We start from the raw sequence: 27955 nt of genomic DNA on the forward strand, positions 1-27955 counted from the left end.
CGTTCAACATAATGGAGAGCCCTTCATACCTGCAAAACCAGGCAGATGCTGCTGTTTTATTACGGTGACTCTATTACAGATTAGTACAGCTCTGACATTTCAAATTGTGAAAGTTTATGTTTTTTTCCAGACAATATTGCAAGTAAATCTGATGATGAACCATTTCAAATCCAGCAATGGGAAACACTTGCCTGTTAAAACCTCGCCAAGTGGAATTTGTTCCAGAGGAGTGAACATAAAACACTGAGACATGAGAGCACCTGCTTAGTGCCGTGTTTTAGAAGCGCTGCTGTCAAAGTGTCACCTGCGCTCACGTCTGAAAGTGTCTGTGCTCCTAGGGCACGTACGCCACGGTGTTCAAAGGCCGCAGCAAACTGACCGAGAACGTGGTGGCTCTGAAGGAGATCCGCCTGGAGCACGAGGAGGGAGCGCCCTGTACCGCCATCAGAGAAGGTACTTACCACGGGGGCCGCCCTACGTCTCACTAAAACAGGTTTAATATGTGAAACAAACCGTGGCAACATAATCCTGCATCTCAAATGGCTGGACATACATTTAACTGTGCGCCAAGATAACAGGGAAAACTTAATAATACTTATAATTTTTTCCAATTGTGGTGGTGCAGTTTTGTTCAAATGTTAGTGTCAAAACAGAACTAGTTCATTTTAAACAGTTTGCACAAGTCCACGTGTATTTCTCACTTACTCAATGCATTGCAAGCATCCTCAGTACTCACTACGATGAGTTTTTAAGCACTTTCTAAACTTTCAGAGCGAGCGAGTGAATAAAACTGTCATGCTAACACTGCACTTCTTGCCCCGCAGAGAAAAATATACTAGTAGAAAATAGATTTTACATTATTACCTGTCAAAAATGAAGTACAGCCCCTTTAAACACTTAATTTGCCCACTTGCCAGCACAAAGCCAGCCTCAATGTTTGATACAAATACCTCGTGTATTTAGAAAAAAATGCCAATGTTGTGCATTCTGTTATTTGTTTAACTGATGCTGCCGCTTTTTTGTCAAGTTTAACAGCTATAACTCTCTATTTTACACAGTGTCCCTGCTGAAAAACCTGAAGCATGCGAACATTGTTACACTACACGACATCATCCACACAGACCGCTGCCTCACGCTGGTGTTTGAGTATCTGGTCAGTACATACACAGGCCGCACACGAGTGACATTGTGTAATCTTTACTTTACTGCGCGCGCTGTTTTTCTTTGTTCCAGGACAGTGATCTGAAACAGTATCTGGATAACTGTGGGAACCTCATGAGCATGCACAATGTGAAGGTGAGCCACACGGGAGGAAATGACTCACCAGCTTTAATATGCACTAAATGTCAGGGAAGTATACAGTTGGCCTGAAGTTTCCTCTCTTTGTCTTTCACTGTATTCACCTGGTTTGGCCTGAAAGGAGGACATATTGTGCAAACTTACTTGAAACTTGCTTTTTTCTACTTTTTTTTTTCCTCAATTGGCGATACAGAGGATTCATCAGCTTCTCATAGCCATTTTGACTATTGCTATGTATTTATAAATGTCCAAAATATAAAGTAATGATCCACAGATGCCACAACTATATAGCACTTGGCCCTAATATGAAATCAGGTGTCAGTCCATAAAGCATCATCCATATTTTTTAATTCCATACACTTCATTCATTGTGATAAATCCACAAAAAGTCCTCTCCCCTCCGAGCATCAAAAACACTCCCTTCTGAATTTCCCTTGAAGGTGGAAACGCGCTAAATAAATAAACTGCAATAACGCTGCCCCAAATAAATTGTCTGTTTGCTGTAACCCGACCCACCATTTTTCAAGTGGGTAGGTAGGTAGGTAAAAAAATAACAAATTAAACTTTGAAGGCAAAAAAAAGATCCAAAATTAGTTGTATGTTTGGTGTAACCCTACCAAAATTGTTCAAGTGGGTAGGTAGGAAGTACATTTTTTTTTTTATTTTTTTTTTACTTTAAAACATAAAAAAATTCATCCAAAGTCCAGCCAATAAACAATTTTTGTACAGGACAAATTATAAAAAAAATTGGCCATTTTCATGTCGTAGAATCGTCGAGGTCTTGGTCATCATATATGGCAAATTCTGCATATTTCAGCCCACTGTCAAATCACGTTTTTTCTATTCTGCCAGTGACACGCAGTGACCGCCAGGGGTCAGGCTTCATCAGACAATGAGTTGAACGTTCTCCGCTCGTGTTAAGTTTCATTTTCATTTCTTTTTCGGCTTCGTAATATTTTTAGCGAGTTCAAGTGATACAAAATTATTCAACACAGCGCTTTTTTGAAAAAACGGTCGGTGAGTAGGCGAAATATAAGAAAAATAAAAGAATTTGGCATAATTTTGACAAAATGCTGATATTTTTTTTTCAGTCGGCTATAATTTTGACGGCTCGGTCGGGTTACGGCAAACAGACATATTATTTTGCTCTGCCTAACAATAATAATGGGTTTGGACTCCTTCTGATCTTTTCTGCCATCAAATCACAATCATTACAACTGTGTGGCTGCATTAGCACGTCGAGGGACAGCATTTGTTCATCTCACCTATGTTCCTCAGCAGCCAGTAGATGGAGCGCAAAGTCCTGGTGTTGGAAAAGTCATGAAGTCATTTTAGTTTTTTAGTTACTCAAGAGCATGTTTAAAGAGCAATAACAACACAGAAATACAGCATAGTTGTTAGTTACTTTTAGGAAAGACAAATGGTAAAAGGGTAAAGCACAAAAAGCAGCTAAAACATGTAACTTTGTTAAAATATTCACTATTGATTCTTTTTTCTCTGCTGCAGATCTTCATGTTCCAGCTCCTCCGCGGTCTGTCCTATTGCCACAAAAGGAAAATCCTGCACAGAGACCTAAAGCCTCAGAATCTGCTCATTAATGACAGGGGGGAGCTCAAACTTGCAGATTTCGGTAAGAACAAGACAGACCCCACAGCGCATGAAAGAAGCGTCCACATAAACACTTACTCTGGGGGAAAGCGACAAGATTGTTGCTAAAATTGACTTCCAATTATATTTTACTGCAACACTGAGATCCCCTGTCCTGATGACTTTAGCACCCATACTCTCTGTATCCTAGCAACTGTGGCACTTTCTCCAGCTTTTCCGTGATATTTTACCGTGTAGATAAAGCCCAATAATATTCGCCAACAAACACTGCCATTACAGTACACGTATGAGAAAAATATGGCCTAACAACCTTATGCTTCTTGTATTTTCTAAATATAGGTCTGGCAAGGGCAAAGTCTGTGCCCACTAAGACCTACTCTAATGAAGTGGTGACGTTATGGTATCGGCCTCCAGATGTTCTACTAGGCTCCACAGAGTACTCCACACCGATCGACATGTGGTGAGTCATTGAGTCGGACAGAAGGAAACAGACAATACATAGAAATAGACACATTCCTATTGCAAAATGTATCGGTAACTGTTCTTCTGATTCAGCTATAGAATAAATGTAACCAAAATCATACACATCCTGTATCAGTAATATCACATGTCAAAAAGTATCTCTGAATAGAGTTGTGTTTTTTGCAGACAGGAAGATGTTAAAAGTACTAAATATTATTTCTATATTACTATAATACACAATTATAAGACACTATTATACGTTACCATCATTCGTGTTGTCACAGTGCTAGAATTTCAGAAGTCTTGATAATGATGTTAAAATATTTTGAGACAACAGAATGGAATTTTCAGCACAAAATAATAGTAGTTTCTCAGATGTACTTTGTGAACTACATAAGAAGACAATCATTTTACATTTTGATCATTGTAAACCCTAATGTTGCTCTAAAACAGCGTTGTTATAGAAACGGTTTCACTAACTTCCTGTTCAAAAGGGCAGGACTTAGAAACCTCTTGATTGTGACATTTCACCACAACAAGCAGACTTTATTTATGTGTTTTAAGACAGTGGCATTTTAGAACCCTACATGTGTCACTCACTTCCTCATACAGAGCAGTGGGTGGGGTTATGGGGTTGGTGAAAACAGGAATTTTCAGAGCCCTGGAGTGCTCAAACACGCATGGATCAAAACACACAATGTGTAAATTATGAGGAAATGCTGCTGTTACATGGTGAAAAGCTCGTTAAAATTGATTTTGTATCAAATGTCTCCTTTACTATGTGGTCTGTTCCTGAAACAGCTCATGAGCTCTAAAACTAATCCAATTTTGTTTTTTACATGTCCTTGTTTTTCCAGTATCGATACTTGCTCAAATGAGTATCCAATTTCAATTCTAGTTTTAGTATTGATTCATATCTGAGTATCTGTACTTTTGAATAACCTTACACATAATAGTGGCATTTTGTGTATCGATTAATATTGACTATATTTGTACACATTTATATGTAAAAAACTGCTTTTGTCCTGGACTCCAGCCAGTGCTACATCCATGTGAGCACTTGCACTTGCAGGTGACGACATGCTGCTCTGTCCCTCTCTCTGGCTCTGCTACACTTATACACTGAGAACAACAGAGCAGTCAGGGGCCGGCTGCTCATGCTGTCCCTGGTTCAACTCTGGCTTTTCCAAAAGTATTGAGGATTTTCCTATTGTATTTGTTCTAGGCTGGAGACGGCCTCTTTTTAGGGTATAACTGCATATGAACACGTTAGGATCAGAAGGGAACAAATGGCCCTTTCTCCAAGTTATGCCACTGCCAAGGCATAAAAATATACCCTCAAAATATTCTGTAAATTGTAGCAATATAAAGCGTAATCATTTGGACACCTGTTTCATCATATCTTATAAATCATAAGTTTATCGTAAGTTTATCTACTTATTTATGTCAAAGTTGAATTGACATAAAATGTATGAAAAAGGATGGCAAAAGTCTATGATTCAAGACCATCTGAAAATATTAATGTGAACTTTAAAAGGAAAACAGAACAGTACACATCAGTACCAACATAATATGGTATAATTCCCTTTGGCCTCAATTATAGAGTTTTTGGTAACAAAGCACAGCGGCACTTGCACCACTGCAGCTGCTGATTGGATCAAAGCATGCACGTTCATGGACACGAGTGCTCTTTGTTGGACTATACTTGGACTATTCCATTGTTCTGTTCTACAACAGAAAAGGTGAACAACACCTGTGCGGCGCCAGCTCGTGGTGAGTTTTATGCCTGTGATCAGGCTGTGCTTTGTCTCCAAGAAACTCTGTAATCAGGCCCAAAGCAAATGATACCATATTATATTGATGCTACTAAATTTTATATTTTGAATAAGAGTCGTGAATATATTTGTTGCAATCATATTGTCCTCTTGTTCAGTGAAAGCATTTAGTTTTTCCCGCACACGAGGCCTGTGTTCACAGATCATGCCCTGAATCTCTTTCTGCACGTCGACTATTACTATTCATAAGACGGGGCCCTTCATCTCCAAAGCCATTCATCTGCTGTTGGGTATATTAGCGGTTTGTATTGTGCTCTAAGCTCAGCTGGGTCTCCTACAACATGGCAGTGTGCTGAGTATGTCCTCGTGCCTCTTCCATGCAGTGCACAACAAAAGAGTGCCCACTCACGCCGTGTTTGCACTTCATGTCATACGTGAACTATTGTTTCAACTAAAGATGAATCATGTGGAGTGACTTTGTCCTTTTGCCACGTGCCTCCAGGGGCGTCGGGTGTATTCACTATGAGATGGCAACAGGTCGGCCCATGTTTCCCGGGGCAACCGTGAAGGAGGAGCTGCACTTGATATTTAGGCTTATCGGTGAGTTTGCACACGATCCTCGTTCAAAAAATAAATGTTGACTTAACTGTTTTTATATTTTAGAATGCTGAAAGTATACATTTTAGGATTTTACGCTACATAAATCCGTATATCACAGAAAAAAATTAAGTATTAATTTTTATTGCATGTTTGCTTTTATTTAACCAGGAGTTCCCATTGACCTGGCCATGGTAGCAGCTAACATAATCAGCACTTTCTCAAGTTTTTTCTCAGTATTACCACACTTTTTCACAATATTCTCGATCTCATCAAGTGACACTACAGATTCCAATTCAATCTCTTTCTGCAAATCACTTTCTGCAGACTGCGGCTTCAGCACATACTGTAAAGGCCGGGGATATTACAGAGCTATAGCCACTCGAGGCTCAGCAATTTAATCTTCAAGTGTGACTCATTTTATTCTGCGTGCTGTTACTAGAAAAGCAAGTTTTCATAGACCAGGCAGTATGTAACCTTGTAGTTGAGTGGTCTCTCTTCTTTTACAGGGACCCCCACAGAGGAGAGCTGGCCTGGGATCAGCAGTAATGAAGCCTTCAGATCATACCTCTTTCCTCAGTATAGGCCTCAAGCTCTCATCAACCATGTACCCAGGTAAAACTCTTTTTTTTTCTTCTTTGAGCTGCAACTCTTTGTGAACTTTATTGAATTTTTGTTTCCTTCCAAAGGCTAGACACCGATGGGATTGACCTGCTATTGGCCCTGTTACAGGTGCGAAGTGTAGTATTGGAAGTGGTAGTGCTCACACGTGGAGCGTCCTAATCTGATGCCTTTGCCGTGTAATTGCAGTACGACACGAGAAACAGAATATCAGCCGAGGCCGCGCTCCGACACCAGTACTTCCAGAATTTGGCGGAGAACATTCACAACCTGGCAGACAGTAAGAGAGATGCAAAATGTAAAGGATTGCGTTGACGTGTTAGGGGTTTGACGTGGTGGGCCAAGATGATCACCACCCGCTTGGCTTATGTGAAAACTGAGCTTTTATTCAGTACCTTCTAAGCTTGATTCAGCACTGTTACTCAAGAGTGTTGTTATTTTTTCCGGTACACATTTGTACTTCCCCCACCACGGTTTGAGACTTGTTTTTTGTGGTGTGTTCCAGCCGCCTCGGTGTTTTCTCTCAATGAGATCCAGCTGCAGAAGGACCCAGGCCATCGCAGTTCTGTGTTCCAGCCTTTAGGTGGCGTACTACCTACACAACAATCCACACTACTGTACTGTATAGTCTCATTCATAATATGATCCTTACGGACGTGTAGATCTGCCAATGGTGTTTAAAGAAAATGAGCCCGTTTCTGTTGATGTTATCAGGTTTAAATGAGATACTGGCAAAATAATAATAATGATAATAATAGATAAGGTTATACTGCCTGATATTATTTAAGCCCCATTGACAGCTCCACACAAGAATATACACATGCTTTAATACTCTCTTTTTTTCCAATTGATTAACTAGAGATGCTTAAAGGCAGGTTTTAATGTTTTAATTTTGTTTGATAGGACGGTATAATTGTGCTAAATATTTATGAGTGTCAAAGTTCAGAAAAAATATAGAAAATTACAGGAATTAATACAGAAGAATTCCTCTAGGTCATCAATTTACTTTCCAAAACTGCATGGATAAATTACATGGAAGGAAAACATTTTCAAAAAAAAAAAAAAAAAGTAAATAATCCAACAAGTAAATGTAATAACTACTGCTTAAAATAGATGAGTCCTTGGTTACATTATAGTCGCTAGATAACATGTATTACCTCATACATATGTCTGCTACCAAGCCAGGAAGTAACATTTACATTCTTCACAGCCAACACAAGTTAAAATTAACTGTGTAAAATATGCCTTTCAACTCTACAGTCGCCGCCTCAATTTGAAATTGTCTCTTGCTTGCAGTGGCTTCAGCTTCAGTGCTGTATCTAGTTATGTTGTTTTATTTAATGAGCATTTTAAGCTGACAGCATGTCTTATTAAAAGAACAGTCTCTGCAGGTGCTAATGAAGAAGTCTAGCTCTAATTATCTCCTCTTCACCCAACAAACAGAACAAATGCTTTTACCTGTCATGATTTTGCAGTCATTTGTCCGTGTTCCTCAGCAAACACGTGTTACTTTACAATACCTGGTGTGAATGGCACTGCTGTTAATACCGCTGTGTGTCCCTGCAGCCCGCGGAAAGAACAGGAGACAGAGCATCTTCTAGAGGTCGAAGGCCACAGAAGAGAGGCAGATGGCACGGAAACAGACGCACAAAACCACAAGCGAGTTCATTTGGAGACGCCCTGCATTGGATCCAACAGACCACCACTACGACAGGGATGAACATCAGTGATGGTCCCTTCTCTCACGACTGCAACCAAAAAAAAAACGAGCCGCTGTCATAACCAAGCATAAAGTAACATTAGAATACTAACAAAAAATTAATGAGTGCGCTTGCGCTGTATCATTCAAGAAACAGAAACAACTTCTGCCCATAATAAACAGATGGCAAGGTGTTTGAAAAGGTCACACGGTGCAAACAACCCACAGCACGTCACAGCGAGGAGGATTAAATGTGGTCGTAAACATGCCAAGATAAGTCACAATAACGATGGTCGGGTTACAATACATATTTTATCAATGACTCCAGCTTCATTTATCACTAAGAAACATATAGGGAAGTGTGCAATATGAGGATTTTAGCACCAAAGAAAGGTTAGCTTATATGAGAAATGTTTTAATATATCCAACGCATCTAATCGATAGTTAAAGGTGGTATGGACGATTTTTTTCAGCAAATTTTTTTTATCATATTTCCTCGTGGCGTGGATAAATCATTTGTCCTGCCATGTATCAACCATAAAACGCACCTACCGCTCACCTGCAGCCGCGTCAGGCTCGTCCCCACGTTTCCGCGTGCCTAAGCGCATGGATCTATCATAATATAGTTCCCTCAGTGTACGGGGCAAAATGAAGACTGAGAAAGACAGTTCGAGCTGACGCAGAAGTGGACAGAAATCTACGGGAGACGAGCAATGCGCTCCGTTGCGCTAATAAACAAACGCACGTGTGTGTTGTATCAGTCCGCACGGGGGAGTGCGCATGCGCACTTCCGCCTGCGTTCTCAAATCGCCGAAAAATCATCCATTGCGCCTTTAACTAACTACAGAAGCCAGGGTATGACTTTCTACTTAGATGATGAATTGGTGGTGGAGTCTCTGCTCGCGATCGATCTCGACAGTAGCATCAGCCAATAAATAACGCCGCACAAATACACAGAAATGGAAGAGCGTCACGGGTACCGACAGGCCACGCACACGTACTCCAGCTGCCAGTGTTAACTTTACATTCCAGTTTTGAAGTTGCCTTAGTCAAACTGTGCATGATGTTCTGGCTCGTGGAGGTAGTTGATCTAGTGAAGCCGTTGTTTTTGAGGCGTTTGCTTTGTGTGTGTAAATAGTTAGGTGTGATGTCTCTTTGCACAAACCAGAAGTGTCCTCTCAGGCTTGCTCCCTTCTCTCGTCTCCACAACACTTTTACACAAGCAAACCTCCCTTCTAAATAAGTGAGCGGCAGTTTTTAGTGCACTCGGGCTCCTATTAACTCCTCATGTTCATCCAATCCCCTGGGAGACTTGGCCTTGACTTCAGTTGGACTGCACGTGGGCTCAGCTTGACTAGACTGGGAACATTTGAGGATTTATTGACTCATGGACCCACTTAATAATACTAATACCTGTAGTGCAACATAAATGACTTGGGTCAAGCTAATGACTTTGCCCTCACTGTCCAGTCTACATGATTAAATGCAGCCACCGGTAGAAATATCAGTTCTATGTAGAAATACCTCTTGCTTGTCGAGATACTGTGGTGGCTCAGTGTGAGGAGACTTTATGTGGAAGACGTTGCACTCGTCCTCTTCGTGTCTTCCACATCTCAAGAAAAATGTGTGCTACTCTTTACAATGAAAACAAAACTAGTCACATTGCAGTATCAGTTCAATAACGTGTAGTTTGTAAAGCTCCGAAGAGTTTCCTTTAAATGCAACAGTGCCCCCTAGTGGACAGAGCGCTCCATACAGTGTGTTAACCGAGCACAACTAGACCAACACAATCAAAACTGCTAGCCTTTAGCCTGGCTGCATTATGACCTGGAATATAAACCATATCCTGGCTAGAAGGATGTGCAACTTAAGTGCCCTTAAAATATAAAAGCTTGCACACTCAACAATTCCACTACATGTTTTCTACCTCTCAAAGAATTCTATAGCCCAGGCCGACCCTCTTCAGCTTAATCTTTAGAGTCTTGAGATCATCATTGCTTTGTGCGAAAGGCCCCCACTCCTATATCTGTGGCTGTTTTGATGAAGTAAATTAAGATATTTTCTGCAAATAAATATATATAGTTAGAGGTCTATTCCCATCTTTCAGTGAGATGTCAGCTGTTTAAACAAATTGTATTTAAAATATTTAAAATGTCTAAATGTTTTATAAAAGATGTTTAGATTTTGTATGATATTGTGTGATATTTTGTGTGATTTATTGTCTGCTATGGGAAAATGAATGTATTGTTATTGCCAAGAAGTTTAAAAATGAATAACTGACTGATTTATGAATAAACATTGAAATCTGTAAAACAGGATTGAAAACAGTTTGATTTTTGATCGTATGGTTGAAGAAGCTCGGCAAACATCTGCACTGACTTTTATTTAAGTTTGGTGTTATGTAGAATTTATTTTGTGCTTATGCTTTTAAATCATGACACAGTATCCTAAAGAGCACAAACGTCATATTCCAGCTGGAATCAAACTATGGTCCTCTTCAGTCTAACGCTTTCAAAAGAGCTGTTTCAACCCTTAACCCTAGTTTATGTTTGCTTAAATCTTTGAATCCCCTTCAGTTTTGACCAAAAATAATAATTTTCAAAATCGAATATTTCAACCTTTTAATAGTCACATGAAAAAGTAAAGTAGGTGGCCAAACCATCACACAATAGCCCCATGTTTGTGCTGTTAACAGTACATATGGGCAGCAAATGTATAGATCATGGTCGACACAAAATTAAAAATTTTAGAAAACATATGTCAAACGTGAAACAAAAATCCATCATCCAAATATCTCTAAAACAGTCGAAATGATGGCAAAGCATAAAAAATGACAAAAAGTGGAGCAACCTCCCAAACACAAGAGGTAAGTTTACATCAGTTGTGGGTACTAGTTGTATTTCCCCCCATGACCAGAAGGTGGTAGTCACGTTTTTTAGCCTACAGTCGATGGTATTATTTTTTCCATGGATGATACATATTTTAAGGGATTTTATTACAGTATAGTGTGAAATGGGGTTGAGAGAAATTGTCGGAGCTGGGAATTGAACTCACTATATCTGCTGCTGCTGCTGCTGCTTTAATCACTGGACCACTGGGCAGGATCATATTTTCATAAAATTCTTGAGACTAAATAAGAATATCAGATTCATTTTCTAATCAAGCATGTTACTTAGACTATATCGCTTGACCTGTAAGTGGACGAATGTGAGTAGGTCTATTTCCCAGGGTTGAGTCCTGCTGAACGACTGTGCCCTGCCGCCTCATCCCACACAAATTACCTTCTTCTTAGTTCCGTATAGGAGACCTTCACCCCACAGAAAAAACCCACGCATTCTCAGCAGCACCAGCATGTATTTCTTGCACATTTACAGGTTGCACCGGAGAGAGAACTGACCAGAGCAGAGCATCCATGAGCGGCTCCGTGTAACTGTGGCCATAGGTACCAAAGGCCTATGCACTGTACATCTGTAGTGCAACTGGGGAAGGCGATCTGTGGAGCTGTGGAGTTTACAGTGTATCATATCAGCAGTGAGAACGCCACAAATAGCACCTCCTACTCACTTTATTTTTGGCTGCTTTAATTGTTGTGTTACAAAGTCGTATTATAACTCAATATACCCACTATAAAGTCAATCTACCCATACAAATATGAAACTAATGAATGCATAATAGGCTTATTCCAGACATGATGTCCTTTAGTAAAGCACTCGATCGTTGTGTGTCGTGGATCATGTGAGTTGTGTGCACAGTATGCCGCTTGTTCACATGCTGTTTTCCTCTCAGCAGGTCTCCTCTTCTTTATTGAAGTTCTTTATGGGAAAATGCAACTGCAGCAGCCACAGTAAGTACTTGACTAGTGGGAAACAAATAAGTCGAGGTAGTCATCTGGACAATGTTTCAAGACATATTGACTTCAATCGGAAAGTAGTTTTCAATCTCGCACCCCTAAGTGAGTGAATACCTGACATGTGCTGCGGCCGCTGCTTTACAGTTTACACAGTAACTGTTGTCTCGAGTCTCATTTGGAATATCAGGCCTTCCAAATATCAAATACACTTCCTTTGTTAAAGATGTACATAATAAAGCATGCCAAATAAACTACAGAATCCACAAAATACTATTATAGCTTATTTTATGGTGTGTTTTATCTGTGAAAAGTTCTGAATCTGTTTGACACTAACATTTATTAAAATATTACAACTAGGAAATAGTTGAAGCTCTTAAATGTGTTTACTGACACAGAAGCTGTGTGAAATTATATGCATATATATATATATATATATATATATATATATATATATATATACATTCACAAACTTGAGTTCAACTGCTCAAACAAAACAACATTATCACATCATTAGACATTATCTAAGTGTCTCAACTATTTTGTTTTGTTTCTGTCTGTTCTTTTTTAGGCGTATAAACATACTGCAACCTAAAGGATTGTGGTGTAAAAACATAATTAACAAATATACTGGATTTTTAAGATGTGAAAATGTTCTGAAGCTGCCTTGGTGAATCTGAGGTGAATCATTATGTAAGCACCAGGAGAATCCTTCATACGACTTTATGTGAAAAACAGATCTCAACAGATTGATTCGTCTCAGTTGGACGTTTCTGTTCAGAGTGAAAGTGTGTCCCGCATGTGCGACAGTTTGTGAGCGTGGTCTTTCTCTTGTGCTAAACATCAGTGACTGTGACACGGGAGCACAGCTGTAACTGCGTGTTGTGTTAATTGTACATGGTTTCTCACAGAGCTTCTGCTAGACAACGGTCTGTGCCTTCACTTGCCCCCAGATGCACCTGACGGAGGGTTTTCCTGTTCTCCACCCAGGAGTTGTGTATGACTGTGTCCCCTGGTGTTGGATCCACTTGGAGCAATGACACTACCCTCGTCTTAACCTTTGATCTAAGTGCTTTTCGCAGTTTCTGCCGAGTGAAAGCGTAGAGTAAAGGATGTGTCACTGTGGTGCCATAAGCCAGAGCTAGGAACCACAGACGGAAGCTGACCAGAGTACTGCTGGGGCCCATGCCCAGGATCAGGAGGTTGGTCACAGACAGAGGTGCCCAGCAGCCCAGGAAAGTAGTGATGATGATGAGAGACATTTTGAAGACACGTCTTTGACGCTCTCGGCGATCTCGGTGACGCCTCACTGCCCGCCGCAGGGCAATGATGGCTGATACTGAGGCCTGGACTCCCATTGTGGGTCCCACAGGTGCAGCTGCGGCTTTAGCTGAAGCGTGTGGGGTGGTGGAGAATGCAGCTGGGGGAGATTTAGCTGTGGGTGGGGGAGATTTAGCTGTGGGTGGGGGAGATGTAGCTGTGGGTGTGGGTGATGGAGAAGGGATGAGTGGAGGGTGGCTGTGCTGTTTAGTCCCATCTGTGGTACAGTGCTCTTCTCCTGCCTCTTCACTCTCCACCTGTTTCAGCCCCACCTTCGTATTACGCTGTTCACCTTTCTGCAATATGTGGCGCCCTCTGTTGTGGGAGCTCCTGCAGTGCTGGTTCTTCATGTGAGAGCCAATGCGTATGTTCAAAGCTCTCAGTATTCGAGAGTAAGTGAAAAGCATGACTGCCACTGTGATGAAGAAGATGGGCACTTGTAGGACAAGGTGATACATAGCCAGGCCTATGTAATAGCCTTGCCCTCCACCACACAAGGACGTACTGTTTTGCCAAGCTGGTATGTCCGCATTAGGTGTGTCAGGATAAGATGATGACAAGGCTAAGTACTGATCCTTCTCCTCCTCAATCATCCAATGCATTTCAAAAAAAGGAACAAAAAACACAGCCACAGAGAGGACCCAAACTGCAATCAGTAGCAGCGCTGCTCGTCGAGGGGTGAGAAGCCTATTAGCTGGTCGCACAGAGATATCATAGCGGTCCAGGCTAATGACCAAGATGTTTATAGCTGTAGCGATGCTAGCAAAGGTGACACAGGCCTCGTGGAAACAGCACAGAGTGGCCAGGTTGGTGTCTTGTGGCAGCAGAACGACCATGATTGTGACGGGCAAGCACAGCACACACACCGCCACATCAAGCACATGCAGACTGACAGTCACCATGTTGCTCACGGATTCCACCAGTTTGGACTGGGAGCAGTAGAGCACCAGCACTGTCAGGTTACTGCTGAAGCCCAGGACCAGCTCCACCATGAGGAACGCAATAAGAGACACCTGAAAGCCCAGCGAGAATGGCACAGACCAGGAAGGAGGCCTCCCAGCTGAGGCCTCTCCCTCCTGCAGGAGACCCTCCACTGTCCCCACCCAGTCCGTGGTGGCCAGGATGGACATGTATCTGTCAGTCTCCATGAGCAGCTCAGAGCTCACACGCTGCACCTGTCACTCTGACGTGATCCTGGGATGCACCAGGGCAAGTCACCATGATGCATGGATGAAAACCTTGAGCACGATGCTGTGGAAACAAGAACACAAAGCAGACAGATTATTATAATATATATATATATTACATATTATTATTAAATGATCCAAAACCTCTCAGGGTGTGGTCATGAAAATTAAGTGGACATATTGTAAGTTTCTCTTTTTTAGAACATAAAACAACAAAAATAAAACCGAGCAGGACAAGGGAGAAACAAAATAAGTAAAATATTAAATTAGAGCGAATGCAGACTATTTTAGACCCCACCATCCCACTCCATTTCAGAACAATGTGTTTGGGCCTCAAAACCCCTGCTATGGACATAATGGATGGAACATACTTCTGTAGGATATGCAGATGTCCTACCCCTGTTGCCATGGTGACAGGAATGCGGGCTAGTTGTTATCTACTGCCCGTGTGGAGTTTTACACCCCTCAGAAGGAAGAGGATGTAATAGTGACAACAGAGACGCTCTGAACTTTGAAAATAACTTTTCATCAAATGACTCCTTTTGGATTACAGAGAGTAACGATCTCTCCAAGACAAACGCTAAAACGCTGAAAGACTATGCGGTTTTAGTGGTTTTAATAGACAATCATCAGATTGCAAAAATGTGTCCACCAGATGACTTTACATGTACATATTGTGATATCGTGTTTAACATGTCATTTTAACTGTTTCATAACTTGTTTTGTGGACAATTTTACCTTTTGTGTAACTCTTGTGGCCTAAAGCCAGATTTCGTCTCCTTATCAGCTCTGACCCCAGCGTGCATGCTGATTGGCTGAAGCCACGGCGCCAAAACCCCCGCGGGGTAAGACAAAATGAAAGAGCAGGGAGTTACAGACCAGTACCATCCGAGCTCCAAAGCGAGTTCCATCCGAGTTTCTTTCGAAGCTCGACCCTCCATCCAGGGTCCCACCAGCAAGGTCCATGAGGCCTTGGGAGCAGGCCTTGGGCCTAGGTAGCGTGAGCGATGCTACGCTACGGGACAAAGACTTTTCCAAGAGAAGCTAATGTTCCCTCCCGGAACTAAGAAACCTGTGCCCATTTTTAAAAACGTGATTGATGTTGCATCACGCAAAATCAAGCAAGGACCTTTTGCAACTTTTTCAAGTCCACAGCCTTTTAGACCAGCCACATCGGTGGAGCAGCACGACGGCCTTTTCATTCGGGAACGCCTCAGAGCCAAGGAGAACGCCTCAGAGCCAAGGAGAACGCAGATCGCAGAACCGATCCAGTTCTTCTTTGGCCAGACAACGTCAGAGCCGAACTCCAGAGCAGGCCCTTGGACCCCACGCAGGCCCTTGGACCCCACGCAGGCCCTTGGACCCCAAGCAGGCCCGTCTCCTCAGGATTACAGCTTCTGGTTCCGTTCGTATGAATGCACCTCACAGGCTGGCTGAATTTCATCTGAGAGTTAACTCTTGCACACACCTAGATAGATCTAGTGTTTTCCATCTGTTATCGACTCATTTGCATATTCCTGATTCATATTTATCTGTTTAATTCTTTGGTCATTAAATCTTCATAACCCACATTTGGTTAAGTGTTCCTTCATTTCCAGAAAAGGGGTCAATGTCACGGTTACGTTCTCAAACCTTTAGATCAACGAGCAAATTAATTTCTAATTAATTAATTAATCTAGATATCTGATTTTAGAGTTGTTAAATTGCCGATTATCCGGCTGGTGCCCCATTCTTCTCTTAAAAATACGATTCAAACTTACCCACACTTAGGCAGTGTGTCATATTTGAATTCTTGAGCAATTCTTTAATCAATATCAAACCTGAATGCCCCGCCCCCTTTACAAGTGGGTGGACATTCATAACCTTTCAGTACTTGTACTAGTATGTTACCCTACACTTCTGGCAGCTGGGAAGAAGGCCATCTCAGGAAAAATGGATGACACAAACTTCTTTCACTCTGTTATTTGAATAAACTCCTCCGAGGCTTCCCTACAGACTCCAAACTCAGTCTAGGATATCTAATACTATTAAATAATGCCTTAAACAATGTAACACTCTTGTCAAAGCCTTTCAGAGTGCTACACTGTAGGTCGGCTCTTGCAACCACCACCAATCCTTCAACCTTTGGGTTGGTGTGCTAACACCTGAGCCACAGTTGCTACATCTAAACATAATGGCGATGTAAAGATCTCCAAATGTCTCAGAGGTTTAGGGGTGTGACCAGGACAGGGCCATCATTTTGAGAGATATTTTAACAGTTGAAACTCACACTGTTTCTATCAAACAAAGCATCTCCAGGTATGTAGTCTGTACTAATTATAGTCATCATCTGACTATAACTCCAAGATAGTGCACCCTACATTATTACAGACAAATATCAAGACATTTAAAATTCAGCCAGTGTTCTGTGATGCGTCCAGACGTTCCACTGCCGTGCCCTTCTGCTGATATAGTTCATGATACATTATATATACAGTACATCAGTACAGCTCTGTTTTGTTTATTATAAGAGTCTCTGCTTTAATGGCTTGTCAGAGGAACAGTCCAGCGCTAGCCCAGCACTAAAATCGCCCAAAATTTGATGAGAGGAAATATGAAACTGAACGAGGAAAGGCAAACACCACCACAAGCCTCTCTGTGGATCAGTAAAACACATTCAGCACACATTGTTTATGATCTCTGCTTTTGGAAGCTGCGGTATCAACATTTTTCAACACGCTTCTTTTGACAGATGATCAGATTCAACACTAAAGCTTCAACATAATGATGACCTCTTGACTTCTCATCATGAAGCAGTTTAACACTTCACACTTGTGCAATGCAAGATTGTAAAACGTGCCTTTAAGGAGAATATTAATACTGTAATCTAAGTTGTAGTCTCTGAGAATGTTCACATTTGGCATATTATGAGCCCATGTGCTTCTTCAAAACTGGTTGCAGGCATAAGGAATAAGGCATTTATTTATTTTTTAGAAGACGTGTATAAAGACGGCCGAGCAGAGGATCGCAGCTGACCCTTTTCACCCGGAGGAGGCTTTGGACAGGTACATCTCACCAACTCTTTCTTCCACTCTTCTGTTGGACTAATGAAAACATGATTCTTTTCTTCCTGTCTGTATTGTAAATGTTGTGTTATTATAACCAAACCACAAACGCACATTCAAACTTTATAACCAAACCACTGGCAATAAAGCTTTTCTGATTCTGCTGATTATTATTACGAGCAAGAACAATATACCATGGTTTGTGTGGCATAAAGAGAAGTATAATGAATTGAATTAGTTTTCAGATGGCGCATAGTTAGGCATAAATCCAGAATCATAAATCTGAAAATGGGGATTTTGTTGGTGTGAAAAAAAAGGCCAAAATGTCTCTATCTTGAATTGATCAATCAGTGTTTGACTTGGAGCTCTTTTGTGGGTGCCGCATGGTCACTCTCTGTGGTCATCATGAAGTGTAAAGGAAAAGCATTGTGCAGACCTGTTTCCCATTGATTAGACGCTCCACTGATTGCTCCTGGACAAAATCAATTGAACAACAACCACCGTTAATTGCGTCCAAATTTCTCAATAACCACCCAATACATCAGCAGCTAGTTCTCCAACTTAGCCATTCACTCGTGGAGGAAGGGGCTTGCTTCTGTTTCCACGGCAACAACAGTAGGGTACATAGATTAATGGGCACAGGAGCGACGCACCCGCGGAGGCTTCTTGGGTGATACTGATTACATCATCATAATAGATCACACAGACGGAACAAAAACAAACAAAGTCAGTTGTAAAGTGGAGAGTTGTAATCACACGGACGATCTGTTGTAAATGGCTGCTGAGTGTAAATCGTCACTTGTCTTGTGGTGTCCATGTGTTCGTGTTATCGCAGGGCATTGTAAACTACAGAAGTACAAACAGAAATGGAAAAGCCTTAAGGTCAATGACTGCTCCGTGCACCTCAGACTAGAGCTCGACTGATAGTGGATTTTAGACCCCACTACTAAGGATTACGCTGAGGTACGATCACAGAATAGGGCAGATTTTTAAGTATCCAGGTCGTGACACTTTATGCAAACTAGAAACTTAATGTAAAGGACTAAAGCAGAGGTGTGACATGGCAGCGCTGGTAAACAAGCGGTCCCTGGAGAGAAAGCTTTTCCACTCCATGTGTTTGTGCTGCCCTTAGTGGCCACTGGTATCCAAGTACTTTTGCCCCCAGTACATTGCCCTAGTCCCAGTACTGCATTATGATTGTATTCAACATTTTATGCTTATGCCTTGTGTTTGCTTCAAAAGAGTGCTGCCAATGTTTTACTGAGCAGCATTTGATTATCTTTGTTGATTGAAATAATGTATATGTTTCATGTGAGTGAATATAGTATGTATAATGTATATGAGCCTGCTTCATCCAGCTTTCTTCAGTTTGACCCTGGAGAATTGTGTTTTTTTTTCAGCACCACACTCTTTTCACCACCAATGAAAAAACAATTAAGATTTTGTTATTTTCAAATGTAGAATTAGCGGGAGTGTTCACTGATGTGCACGAGAGAGAATCAATGTAGTGAGGATGTCATGGGACTGTAAAGGTGACTGCAGGAAGTCAATTTGTAGATATGCAATGGCAACATTGAACCGAACCGAAAAAAGACACCTTTAGATCAATGTTATAGCATCACTTTCACTACTTTGTCAATGTTGTTTCATCATTTTGTCTGATCTGATCAGATTTAACAAAGACTAAAGTTTATCTATCTCTTCAAACAATATTTCTCACATTTTTTGTTCCTAGTGAACAGTTTTTTTAATCCAATCCAAATTGAAATTGAAATTGAATAACTGAGTAATACAACATGGTACAATATAGAGCCTATATACCACATACTTCACAGTATTGAAGGACGTGCCCCCAATGCACATTTGTACACACACCATTGCCACGGCAAGATACTTGGAAATAGAGGCGCCCATTGATTTGTCTTATTGTGTATACGTTACAATTTTCATATTATTGTGTCTGTGTTGTCATTGGTAACACTTGGGTCATACTCAAACCAGCATTGTGCATGTTGTGCACATTTTTGTTTTTTTAAACGTGCACTCTGTTGCTACAGCTACGCCCAACACTTGATTATAATTTGGGGGAAAACACGGAGTCTGGGTTATTTTGACGATGTTCGGAAAGTTTTGGATGTAGGAGGGATCAAAACCATGAAGACTTATTCTGACCGGGTTTATTTCCTCGCCAGGTTAACTTTTCTGTGTTGAAAAAGTTAAACCTCTGCTCCCATTGGCGTATTGTATCACTTCTCTTGGGTGACTTAAGTTTTAGTTAGATTAGTTAAATGTGTAGTTTAATGTGTATATTTAGTCTCCAAAATGCACTGCTGCCCAAAAGCATGGATTTTAAGAGTGAATTTTCTTGCCGTTGCCATGGCAACATGGTTGAAGATGGAGGTATATTATCAGGGGCCTTCTTTCATTCACAAACTTAATAAATAGACACATTTTTCTCCAAAGTTGAATGTTCTGTTAAGCTTAAATCCATCATCAGTAAGTCATAAGTACATTCTTTACTGGAAATAAATCCATTTGGAAGGAGTTATTATGCTCTATGAAACTTTTCTGCTGAAAGGTACTCCACATGCATGTTGCCATGGAGATTTTATTGCTTTGCATGGACTGTTCCATCTATTTTGCTACATGATGGAATGTTAATAAATGACAATAAAGAATCCTTTAAAAGTTGTAATAGGCTTAATTGTGTAATTGCGAAACCCTGTCAGAAATGTAACACTCTATAAAGAGCTCATCTGATTTGAAGGATGCTAAATTCACACCGCTGTATCTTTGTAACATTATGCCATTTCCCTGCTTCAAAGGGATGCTCCTCCAGCGTTTCCCCACGATTAGGAAGTCAGGAGTGTGAGACAAGCGACTGTTGGCATTCATAATTGAACAGCTCTGCTGCCACATCAGTGTTCCCCGGTAGCACCCGCACTAAGATGAGAACAGATGAATGGTTCCTCTAAGACAGGCTGATTTAACAGGTTGTCAAAAGGATAAGTCGTGAGAAATGCCACAGAAAAGTGCTCGAGAAGGCAAGATATATATTTAAATGTAGGCTATAGGAGAATATATTTGAGAATGAGCAGCTCAACACATCGCAGTATGTTAATCTTTACTTTGAACCTTTTCTTGAACATGAGCTAGAGGACATGTCAGATTTATTGATCTGGTTTATGATTCGTTTCTCTGTAATTACACATGAGACAAAAATGGGCAAAAAGGAAAATGCCTTTTTTTTTACTGTAGCATACAAAATAGAGGCATTATACAACTACAAAGACAATGATTGAAAGGATTTAAGCCAAAATATTAACATGGCAAATTTGTGGACCTATTTCAAATAATAACATTTTTGTTCAATATTTGAGCATCACAAGTTTGGATATTTCTTTCAAAAACAGTGCGTCTCCCACAGTTTACACAGAGTTATACAGGCCCCGGCCCTACAACTGAATGTTTGATGTCAAATTCTATAATGTAAACGCAGTCAGTCCCCTAATACATTTAGTGACATAAGAGTAAATGTATAAAACCCACAAATGAAGACACTATTTCGTCTATTTACACATTTGTGATGAAGCTGAAGAAGCAAAGTCCTAAAGAGATCCTAACAACATTCTGAGACTCTGATTCTGAGATTTTATAATAATTTGATGCAAAGTATTGTAAGCAGTGTTTTTGTTATAAGGGATTTATTGGATTTGAAATGTAAAAATGAGCACTTGAATTGAGCAATTGAATTTCAAATGGCCCTGACTTTTAGAGTTCCTTGGAAACCACCACGTCTTATGGAGCTCACCACAGGTGACAAAGAATGAGTAATGACCAGAATGACCATCTTAATATATCACCAACTGGAGGGTTTGCACTCGGTAGTTCACAATGCATTGGATACTGTGCAATGATGTTGTGTCCCATGGCAACAGCCTTACACAACAGATATAAATATAAATGAGGCATATGTAAACATAATAATCTTCACATAGCTTTCTTCCATTGACCCCAAGGGAAAGATTTTATGCAGAGTACCGGTGAATTGTTTGTTTGTTTGTTTGTTTGTTTGTTTGTTTGTTTGTTTGTTTGTTTGGGGATTTTTTTCATTATAATTTTTAGTATAAGTAGAGTATTTTTTGACAAAATTGTCACAATGAACCACTCAGAATGATGTGGAAACACCTCCAGCAGACACAGAATATGCAGCGACAGTCACAGTCTGCACTTGTGAGGAGTTAGACCACAGACACTGAGCATGGCCCCTCACCACAAGCTGCATCAGAGTGCACTAAATAACATTATATTACTAAATAACATTCTCCATTGAGGTGTCATCTGAACCTTTGCCCTCCGTCCCCACAACAAAGGCCAGGTACCGAAAAGCAGGCACAACAGGACAGTTTACACCTGCAGAAAAGTTCCTTCAGAGGTCATCAGTAAAACACAACCATGTCCAGATGAATCATATCTTCATGTTTTGTGAAACAGCAAAGCCCTTGGGGACAGGACTGGATGTGATGTGTGTCATATTTTTGCTTTTTTATTTAAAAATACAATCAGGCGGACAAGGGCATAGGTCATTCACATCCTATCTGCAGAATAAAGTCATGGTTCACATCCAGACCCTGATCAGTCCCTCTCCAGAACTCACACACACACATGCATCAGTCCATGTTATGGGAGCAAGTCTGGTTTGAAAGACGCCATTGTTTATTTTTATTTTATTTTTTCAGGACACAAATTATTAAAAAAGGTTCTGTCCTTAGAGTGGGCTATATTTAACAGTCAAACAGGTGAATATGATCTTCACTTAACAAACAAGGTGCCTCACTAAAGTATTTATGGATCAAATATTTTCATTGACCTGGATATTCTGCCATGTACCAACTGGATCGGGACGACAGTTTGCATTTCACAATGCAGATGTCAGGCAGGCCCATAGGCCCATGAATAATTCATGTCAAGTGTGACAAAGAGGGTTGACAGATGATGCTGCACATTGAGGCACTATGAAATATTATGAGGCGATTCATCGATGTGGTTAAGTTGGTCAGGGCGCGTGCACACGCACAACGTGAGCATAAGGATTCAATTTATTTCATGTTCACATTAAAAGAGCAGATCAGCAGTCACCATATCAGAGACGCACACACATCAAGACTTTGTTGCCCTTTTCCCCGTGCACCTTTGCTGCCTCTTCTCTCCTAAATGCATCCGTGTCCCTCCTTCCACTGCACCTTTAATTTGATGCCAAATAAAAACGAAAGCGAGCGTCAATTGGACAAAATGCACCCACAAAAGCAGAAAAACGGTGCACTGTCTGTCACAAGTTTGTATCTAAACTATATATCTTTGGTGGATGAAATGTGAATATCCAGGTAAAAGAACGCGTGCAGTGCTATTTCCTATTGGGCAATTAAAAATATAAGACCCTATAAGCCTATAATGTTTTTAGTTTTAAGTTGCTGGCACACGATAAAGCCATGACACAAAGCCACTGATGCTCAGACCACGTCGAGAACTCGCGGAGGAGCGTGGGAGACGCACACGCATCTGTGTCAAGCTCCCACTCCCACATCCAGCCCGAGGATACAAAGAAAACAGTATTCATTGCATCGATATTTGTGTGGTTGTTAAGATTAAAATACACACGAATTTAAATGCAAAGTACAAAACAGTGCGGCTACTCAAACAATGAAAACCACGGAGGCTAAAGAGCACTTAAAATATCAACAAAGTAGGCTAATAACTTACTTATAATCCTATTTGTGCGTAAAAAGTAAATTGTTCAAGGTGGATAACTGAATAACCTACAATGCACATATTCTAGGTGACACGTTCAAACTAAAAAGTAGGAAACATCGCACTTAAATGCTCAGCCAGTGGCAAGGCTGTAGCAAGTAAGGCTGAATGTTTCCTTGGTACAAACGATGCTTACCTTAAAATGTCGTAGAAACCCATTTTGGCAGCCAATGCGTGTGGTTCAGTGGATCAGCGCGCAACAGCTGAACACGGAGCGGCGGCGCTGTCAGAGAAGCGCAACAGCAGCTCCGCGAGAGCGCGCGTCTGCAGGAGGCGCAGCTCCGCGGCGCGCGTCTGCAGGAGGCGCAGCTCCGCGAGAGCGCGCGTCTGCAGGAGGCGCAGCTCCGCGAGAGCGCGCGTCTGCAGGAGGCGCAGCTCCGCGAGAGCGCGCGTCTGCAGGAGGCGCAGCTCCGCGGCGCGCGTCTGCAGGAGGCGCAGCTCCGCGAGAGCGCGCGTCTGCAGGAGGCGCAGCTCCGCGAGAGCGCGCGTCTGCAGGAGGCGCAGCTCCGCGGCGCGCGTCTGCAGGAGGCGCAGCTCCGCGGCGCGCGTCTGCAGGAGGCGCAGCTCCGCGAGAGCGCGCGTCTGCAGGAGGCGCAGCTCCGCGAGAGCGCGCGTCTGCAGGAGGCGCAGCTCCGCGAGAGCGCGCGGTTGCAGGAGGCCCAGCTCTGCTCCCTCAAGAAGTGCAGCAAGGCAGACATTTAATACTAATCACATTTAACGATCTATGTCCTGCCTTTTCAAGGAATCAAGACATAGTCTGGTGTATTCTAAAAGCAGCACATTAAAGTGAAAACAAGCAGGTGTTGTATTAAAGAGATATTTAAAGGTGAAAATAATATCTGTAGTGGGTCCGCAGCGTTTTATTTTGCATTTATAGTGTTCATTTATTCAATTAGGCCCACAGGTGGTCAGTGGTGGAAATTAACAAAGCACACAAAAGTGTACACACTGTACTTTCTTCTCCACTACATTTTTGGATTGGACTGAAAAGTAAAAAATAACCCATTTGTATAGTTTTTGACCTGCCGAAATGGCCCAATTTGAGAAAAGAAAAACTTAATGTGACGCTTTAATAGTAGTGAATTACCTTTACATTTTACTCAGTTTACTCTACAATGTTTAAAAGATATACTTTGATACTTTCTTACGATTTTAAATGTGATATTTTGAGTATTCTTTTGCTCTTGTATCTGTATTTTCACTTAAAATTAAGTACTTCTTCCACCACCAAGTTTCATTAAAAAAAACTACACCCAGAAAGTTACATTTAATGAAATGTGCCGAGCCCACTTTTGAGTATATTATTGTAATCATTTTACAAAAGGTCTCAGCGCCGTAGCATTTTCTGAAAAGAGATCAGTACAACTTCTTAGCCGCCTCCTCTTACTTAAAGTGATACTTGTGCTGCTTGATGAAGTCATCTCTCACGTGTCCAGTGCAGCTGCTCCTTGGTCCCTCTGGTTTTCTGTAGCAGAGGCAGTCTGCAGCTGGCAGATCACTGCAGGCCAGGGGACAATTAGGAGAGCGTGGAGGAGACAGCTGGACCTGTTGCCAATTATTCTATAGCCAGGCAACACATACAGAGCCAAATGTACATCTAACACTGACCTTACTATGTAGACTTAACTGTAGCACAATAACACTGAAAAAAACGTTTCTTTTGTAGACATTTATTATTTAGTCAATACGCAACAAGAGGAATTTAAAAAAAAAAAAGTGTCCTTGTATTTTCCATGATTAGAGTCCATTAGAAAGTCCAGTCCGTCAGTAGAAAGTGCGTTTGAGCAGCATGCCCTGTAGGTGTTTGACCATGCTGTCTGGGGGCAGCATCAAGCTCATCTTCCCTTTGTCATCAGCCTCCAGCAGCTGCTCGATGTAGCAGGAGGAGCCCAGCAGGAGGTGTCCCGTGGCCTGCATGGAGAGGAGCGTCCAGCGCAAAGCCTCCCTGAAACAAAGAGGTTACAATAACGCACTCGCACATCATGTTTAGATGAAAATCCACTGGAGCTGAAGTTTAATTATTTTATTTTGGTGGCTCCTGGCATTAGAGCCAAATATGAAAACTGCATTTAATCCTGATCACACGGCTGAAAAACAAACAGCAGCGATGACATAATCTACCTAAATTAATCCCACTGAAATCAAGCTTCGTTTTCTCTGAACTGGTCATTTCAGTTCTAACCTGCAGTTTGATGATGCTTTACAAATGATTTCAAGAGTGTGAATGTGGGACAATGCACTCACTTTAACACATTTTTAGCAGCATAGCAACGTAGATCGTAGGAGACAGAATACGCCCCATACAAAGTGGCCTTCACATTCAGACAGCCAATGAAATCTTTGGGGTTGTTCTTGTAGAGGTCTAAAGTGAGCTTGGCCACATCTGTCCGGTCCGGCTCATACTTCCTGACGTGATCACAGGGGCCGCTCTGCAGAGACACAGGTCAGACAGGGTCAAGGGGGAAAGCAATTTCTATGAACAGAGACGCAATGAAACCTCCTCCTCAGCACACCTGTAAATGACTCATGTCACAAGTGATGAGAGGCAATTGAATTATTTTTTTTCTATGATTTAGATGCACATGAGAAAAGGCCAGCATGATTAAACATGACTTTCCCCCTTACCTAAAAGTAAAATATCTAATGTTTCTGCTGCTAAAAGTCTACAATTCTGGACCAAAGCAAGCTCATGCAAAAGGCAAAGCACATCAAATGCTAAAGTTAACATTATGACCTCTGCGATAACGCCCCCTGGTGGGAAGAAGCTGGAAGCACACTCACCAAAAGAGGTGTCCACTTCTGTCCTTTGTCCAAAACCATGAGAACAGTGTTCATAGGCAAAGTCTGAAAGAAGTCTTCAGTGTCTATTTCAGTACCATCCTCATCCAGCACCAGAATACTCACATTTGACACTTTCAGTGACTCTTTGACCTGCACAAAGCACATGTTGTAGTCATTTAGCCTGGAGTAAAACAAGAGCCTGAAAACCTCCTCCAGACAGTTCAGCATCACCTTGGGGAGTAGGTCTTCCAGCCCGTGTGCGGTGAGGCCCTTCTTCAGGCTGCGGTCAGCATTGGTGACCCTGAAGGGTTTGTGTCGTGGGGGCAATGGCAAACTTCTGGACATAGGAACAAACAAAAGGTTAAATAGCGACAGCAGCCTTTTTTCCATTGGGTTGTACAGTATATAGATGTCAACTTCTTACTTGGAAAGCGACGAAGGTGCCAGAATGCTGATGTATTTTGAAGCGTAATCCATCTTCTACAATAAATAGACACAATAAATCAAACCACTAAGAGCAACAAGTGGAAAATAAAATACTACTCTTGCTGCTGAAAATCCCACTTGGTTGTCATCCTGAGCCTTCTGCTAAAGAGTGCTAATCTAGTCCGACCATGTTGTGATCTTGTGGTCACTTTTGATGCCACATCTTGCGCCACACGAAAGGTGAACTTTGTCCTCTTGACTTTGTGCTTGAGTCATGTGTAGCACCTCCCTTTGAGCTCAACCTTACAGCTGATCAGATTAAGGAAAAGTACACCTACGTCTGAGATGGGTAAACAGATAAGAATATATCATCTTATCTACACTAAAAAAAACAAGTTTAAATTCTATGTTATGAGTGAATAATTCAACCCAAAATAAATAATCATACTGATTCACCCCATTAAAACAAACAAGGGAGTCTGATGAAATTTTTGATAAGTTGCCAGTTTTGAAGTTCAAATTTAGACTTTTCAAGGAAAGCTTAAGCCTATAAAGTTTTACTTACAACATTGTATTTAAGTATTTTACAGAGAATACTTTTTCCTTTCAATTTACTACATTTGAGAGCAAGTAGCTGAACTTTCTACTTTACTAAATTGTTTTAAACCACTTATAAGTAAAGAGTATTTCCATCTGGTTTAAGGGGTTTTATGTTTGTACATTTGTGGTGACTCTATGTACAAGTCTTGGCTTTAAACAAACAAGCTCAAACAAACAAGCTCAAACAAACAAGCTCAAACAAACAAGCTCAGACAAACAAGCTCAGACAAACAAGCTCAGACTATTCTGTCAAATCTACCAATTTTTATGTGATACTTTTACTTGAATAAAAGGTATTTTTGCTTAAAATGCAGTACTTCTTCCACCACTGCAGTTGATGAATCGCCTCTGAATGTTTTCTGTCTTCACTTCTACAGGAGAGTAAACTGTTAATGTAAGCTTTTGTAGAGCAGCACTTGAAATGTTTTTACTAAAAGTGCTACACAAATAAAGTGGATTTAGTGGAGTCCATGAGAGAAAAGCAAACATGTTTAGAAGCTTCTTACCTCTGCAGTGTCGTCTCCTCCAGCCTCAGCTCCAGAGCATTAACAGCACCTGTGTTCAGAGGCAGGACGCGCTCACAAACTCTCACAAGAGCTTTTCAAAGTCTCATCCAGTGAAATCTGCTGCAAATGACTCGTTACGCAGAGATAATGTTGTCCTTTCACAATATTTGTACAGTTGACACAATGACAGAATGAGTCGTGTTTACTGAGGGCTATTTAAACACGGCACAAGTGATCAGACAAGGCCATCTAGTGGACAATTGCAGCAACAGCAGGCTTTAGTCTTTATAGAGTTGAGTCAAGGATCTATTATAGTGGTTGAGTCAAGTAAATTAGGCCAATTTAGCAACATTTTTTAAAACAGCCATAGAAATA

General features: G+C 41.3%; 3 protein-coding genes across 3 annotated transcripts in view; 1 reads left to right on the top strand and 2 right to left on the bottom strand.

Moving 5' to 3' along the window:
* cdk18 (cyclin dependent kinase 18) overlaps positions 1 to 8050 on the top strand; it is a 15725-nt gene extending 7675 nt beyond the window's left edge. Inside the window, exons 5-15 of the mRNA XM_072451680.1 lie at positions 339 to 453; positions 1059 to 1153; positions 1234 to 1296; positions 2806 to 2929; positions 3247 to 3367; positions 5647 to 5744; positions 6251 to 6356; positions 6431 to 6473; positions 6552 to 6642; positions 6868 to 6945; positions 7929 to 8050. Of these exons, the coding sequence (XP_072307781.1) occupies positions 339 to 453; positions 1059 to 1153; positions 1234 to 1296; positions 2806 to 2929; positions 3247 to 3367; positions 5647 to 5744; positions 6251 to 6356; positions 6431 to 6473; positions 6552 to 6642; positions 6868 to 6945; positions 7929 to 7963 (969 nt within the window). The 3' untranslated portion in view covers positions 7964 to 8050. The remainder of the gene's footprint in view (positions 1 to 338; positions 454 to 1058; positions 1154 to 1233; positions 1297 to 2805; positions 2930 to 3246; positions 3368 to 5646; positions 5745 to 6250; positions 6357 to 6430; positions 6474 to 6551; positions 6643 to 6867; positions 6946 to 7928) is intronic.
* A 4720-nt stretch (positions 8051 to 12770) lies between these two features.
* On the bottom strand, positions 12771 to 14402 carry LOC140366139 (G-protein coupled receptor 22-like). The gene has a single exon (XM_072452813.1). It carries the CDS (start codon positions 14374 to 14376, stop codon positions 12814 to 12816), a length of 1563 nt encoding a protein of 520 aa, XP_072308914.1. The 5' UTR covers positions 14377 to 14402; the 3' UTR covers positions 12771 to 12813.
* Positions 14403 to 25006: 10604 nt separating this feature from the next.
* cidec (cell death inducing DFFA like effector c) lies at positions 25007 to 27815 on the bottom strand. The gene is made up of 6 exons (XM_072451681.1): positions 27581 to 27815; positions 26473 to 26528; positions 26280 to 26385; positions 26049 to 26198; positions 25512 to 25696; positions 25007 to 25212 (listed from the first exon to the last, which is right to left on the bottom strand). The coding sequence occupies exons 2-6, from the start codon at positions 26523 to 26525 to the stop codon at positions 25032 to 25034; spliced, it is 675 nt and encodes a 224-aa protein (XP_072307782.1). The 5' UTR covers positions 26526 to 26528; positions 27581 to 27815; the 3' UTR covers positions 25007 to 25031.
* Between the last annotated feature and the right edge of the window lie 140 nt (positions 27816 to 27955).

The sequence above is a fragment of the Eucyclogobius newberryi genome, unplaced genomic scaffold (genome assembly GCF_026437365.1).
Source record: "Eucyclogobius newberryi isolate DKJ021-1_F unplaced genomic scaffold, fEucNew1.0.hap1 SCAF_19, whole genome shotgun sequence".
Classification (NCBI taxonomy): Eukaryota; Metazoa; Chordata; class Actinopteri; order Gobiiformes; family Gobiidae; genus Eucyclogobius; species Eucyclogobius newberryi.

What these genes read in the sequence shown, in the direction of transcription:
- LOC140366139 (XM_072452813.1), bottom strand. Translation starts at nt 14,376, where the DNA reads ATGGAGACTGACAGATACATGTCCATCCTGGCCACCACGGACTGGGTG.
- cidec (XM_072451681.1), bottom strand. Translation starts at nt 26,525, where the DNA reads ATGGATTACGCTTCAAAATACATCAGCATTCTGGCACCTTCGTCGCTT. An exon ending in AGAAGTGGACACCTCTTTTG is followed by an intron (nt 25,697 to 26,048) that starts GTGAGTGTGCTT and finishes GTGTCTCTGCAG; the next exon opens with AGCGGCCCCTGTGATCACGT. An exon ending in GCTGCTAAAAATGTGTTAAA is followed by an intron (nt 25,213 to 25,511) that starts GTGAGTGCATTG and finishes TCTTTGTTTCAG; the next exon opens with GGAGGCTTTGCGCTGGACGC.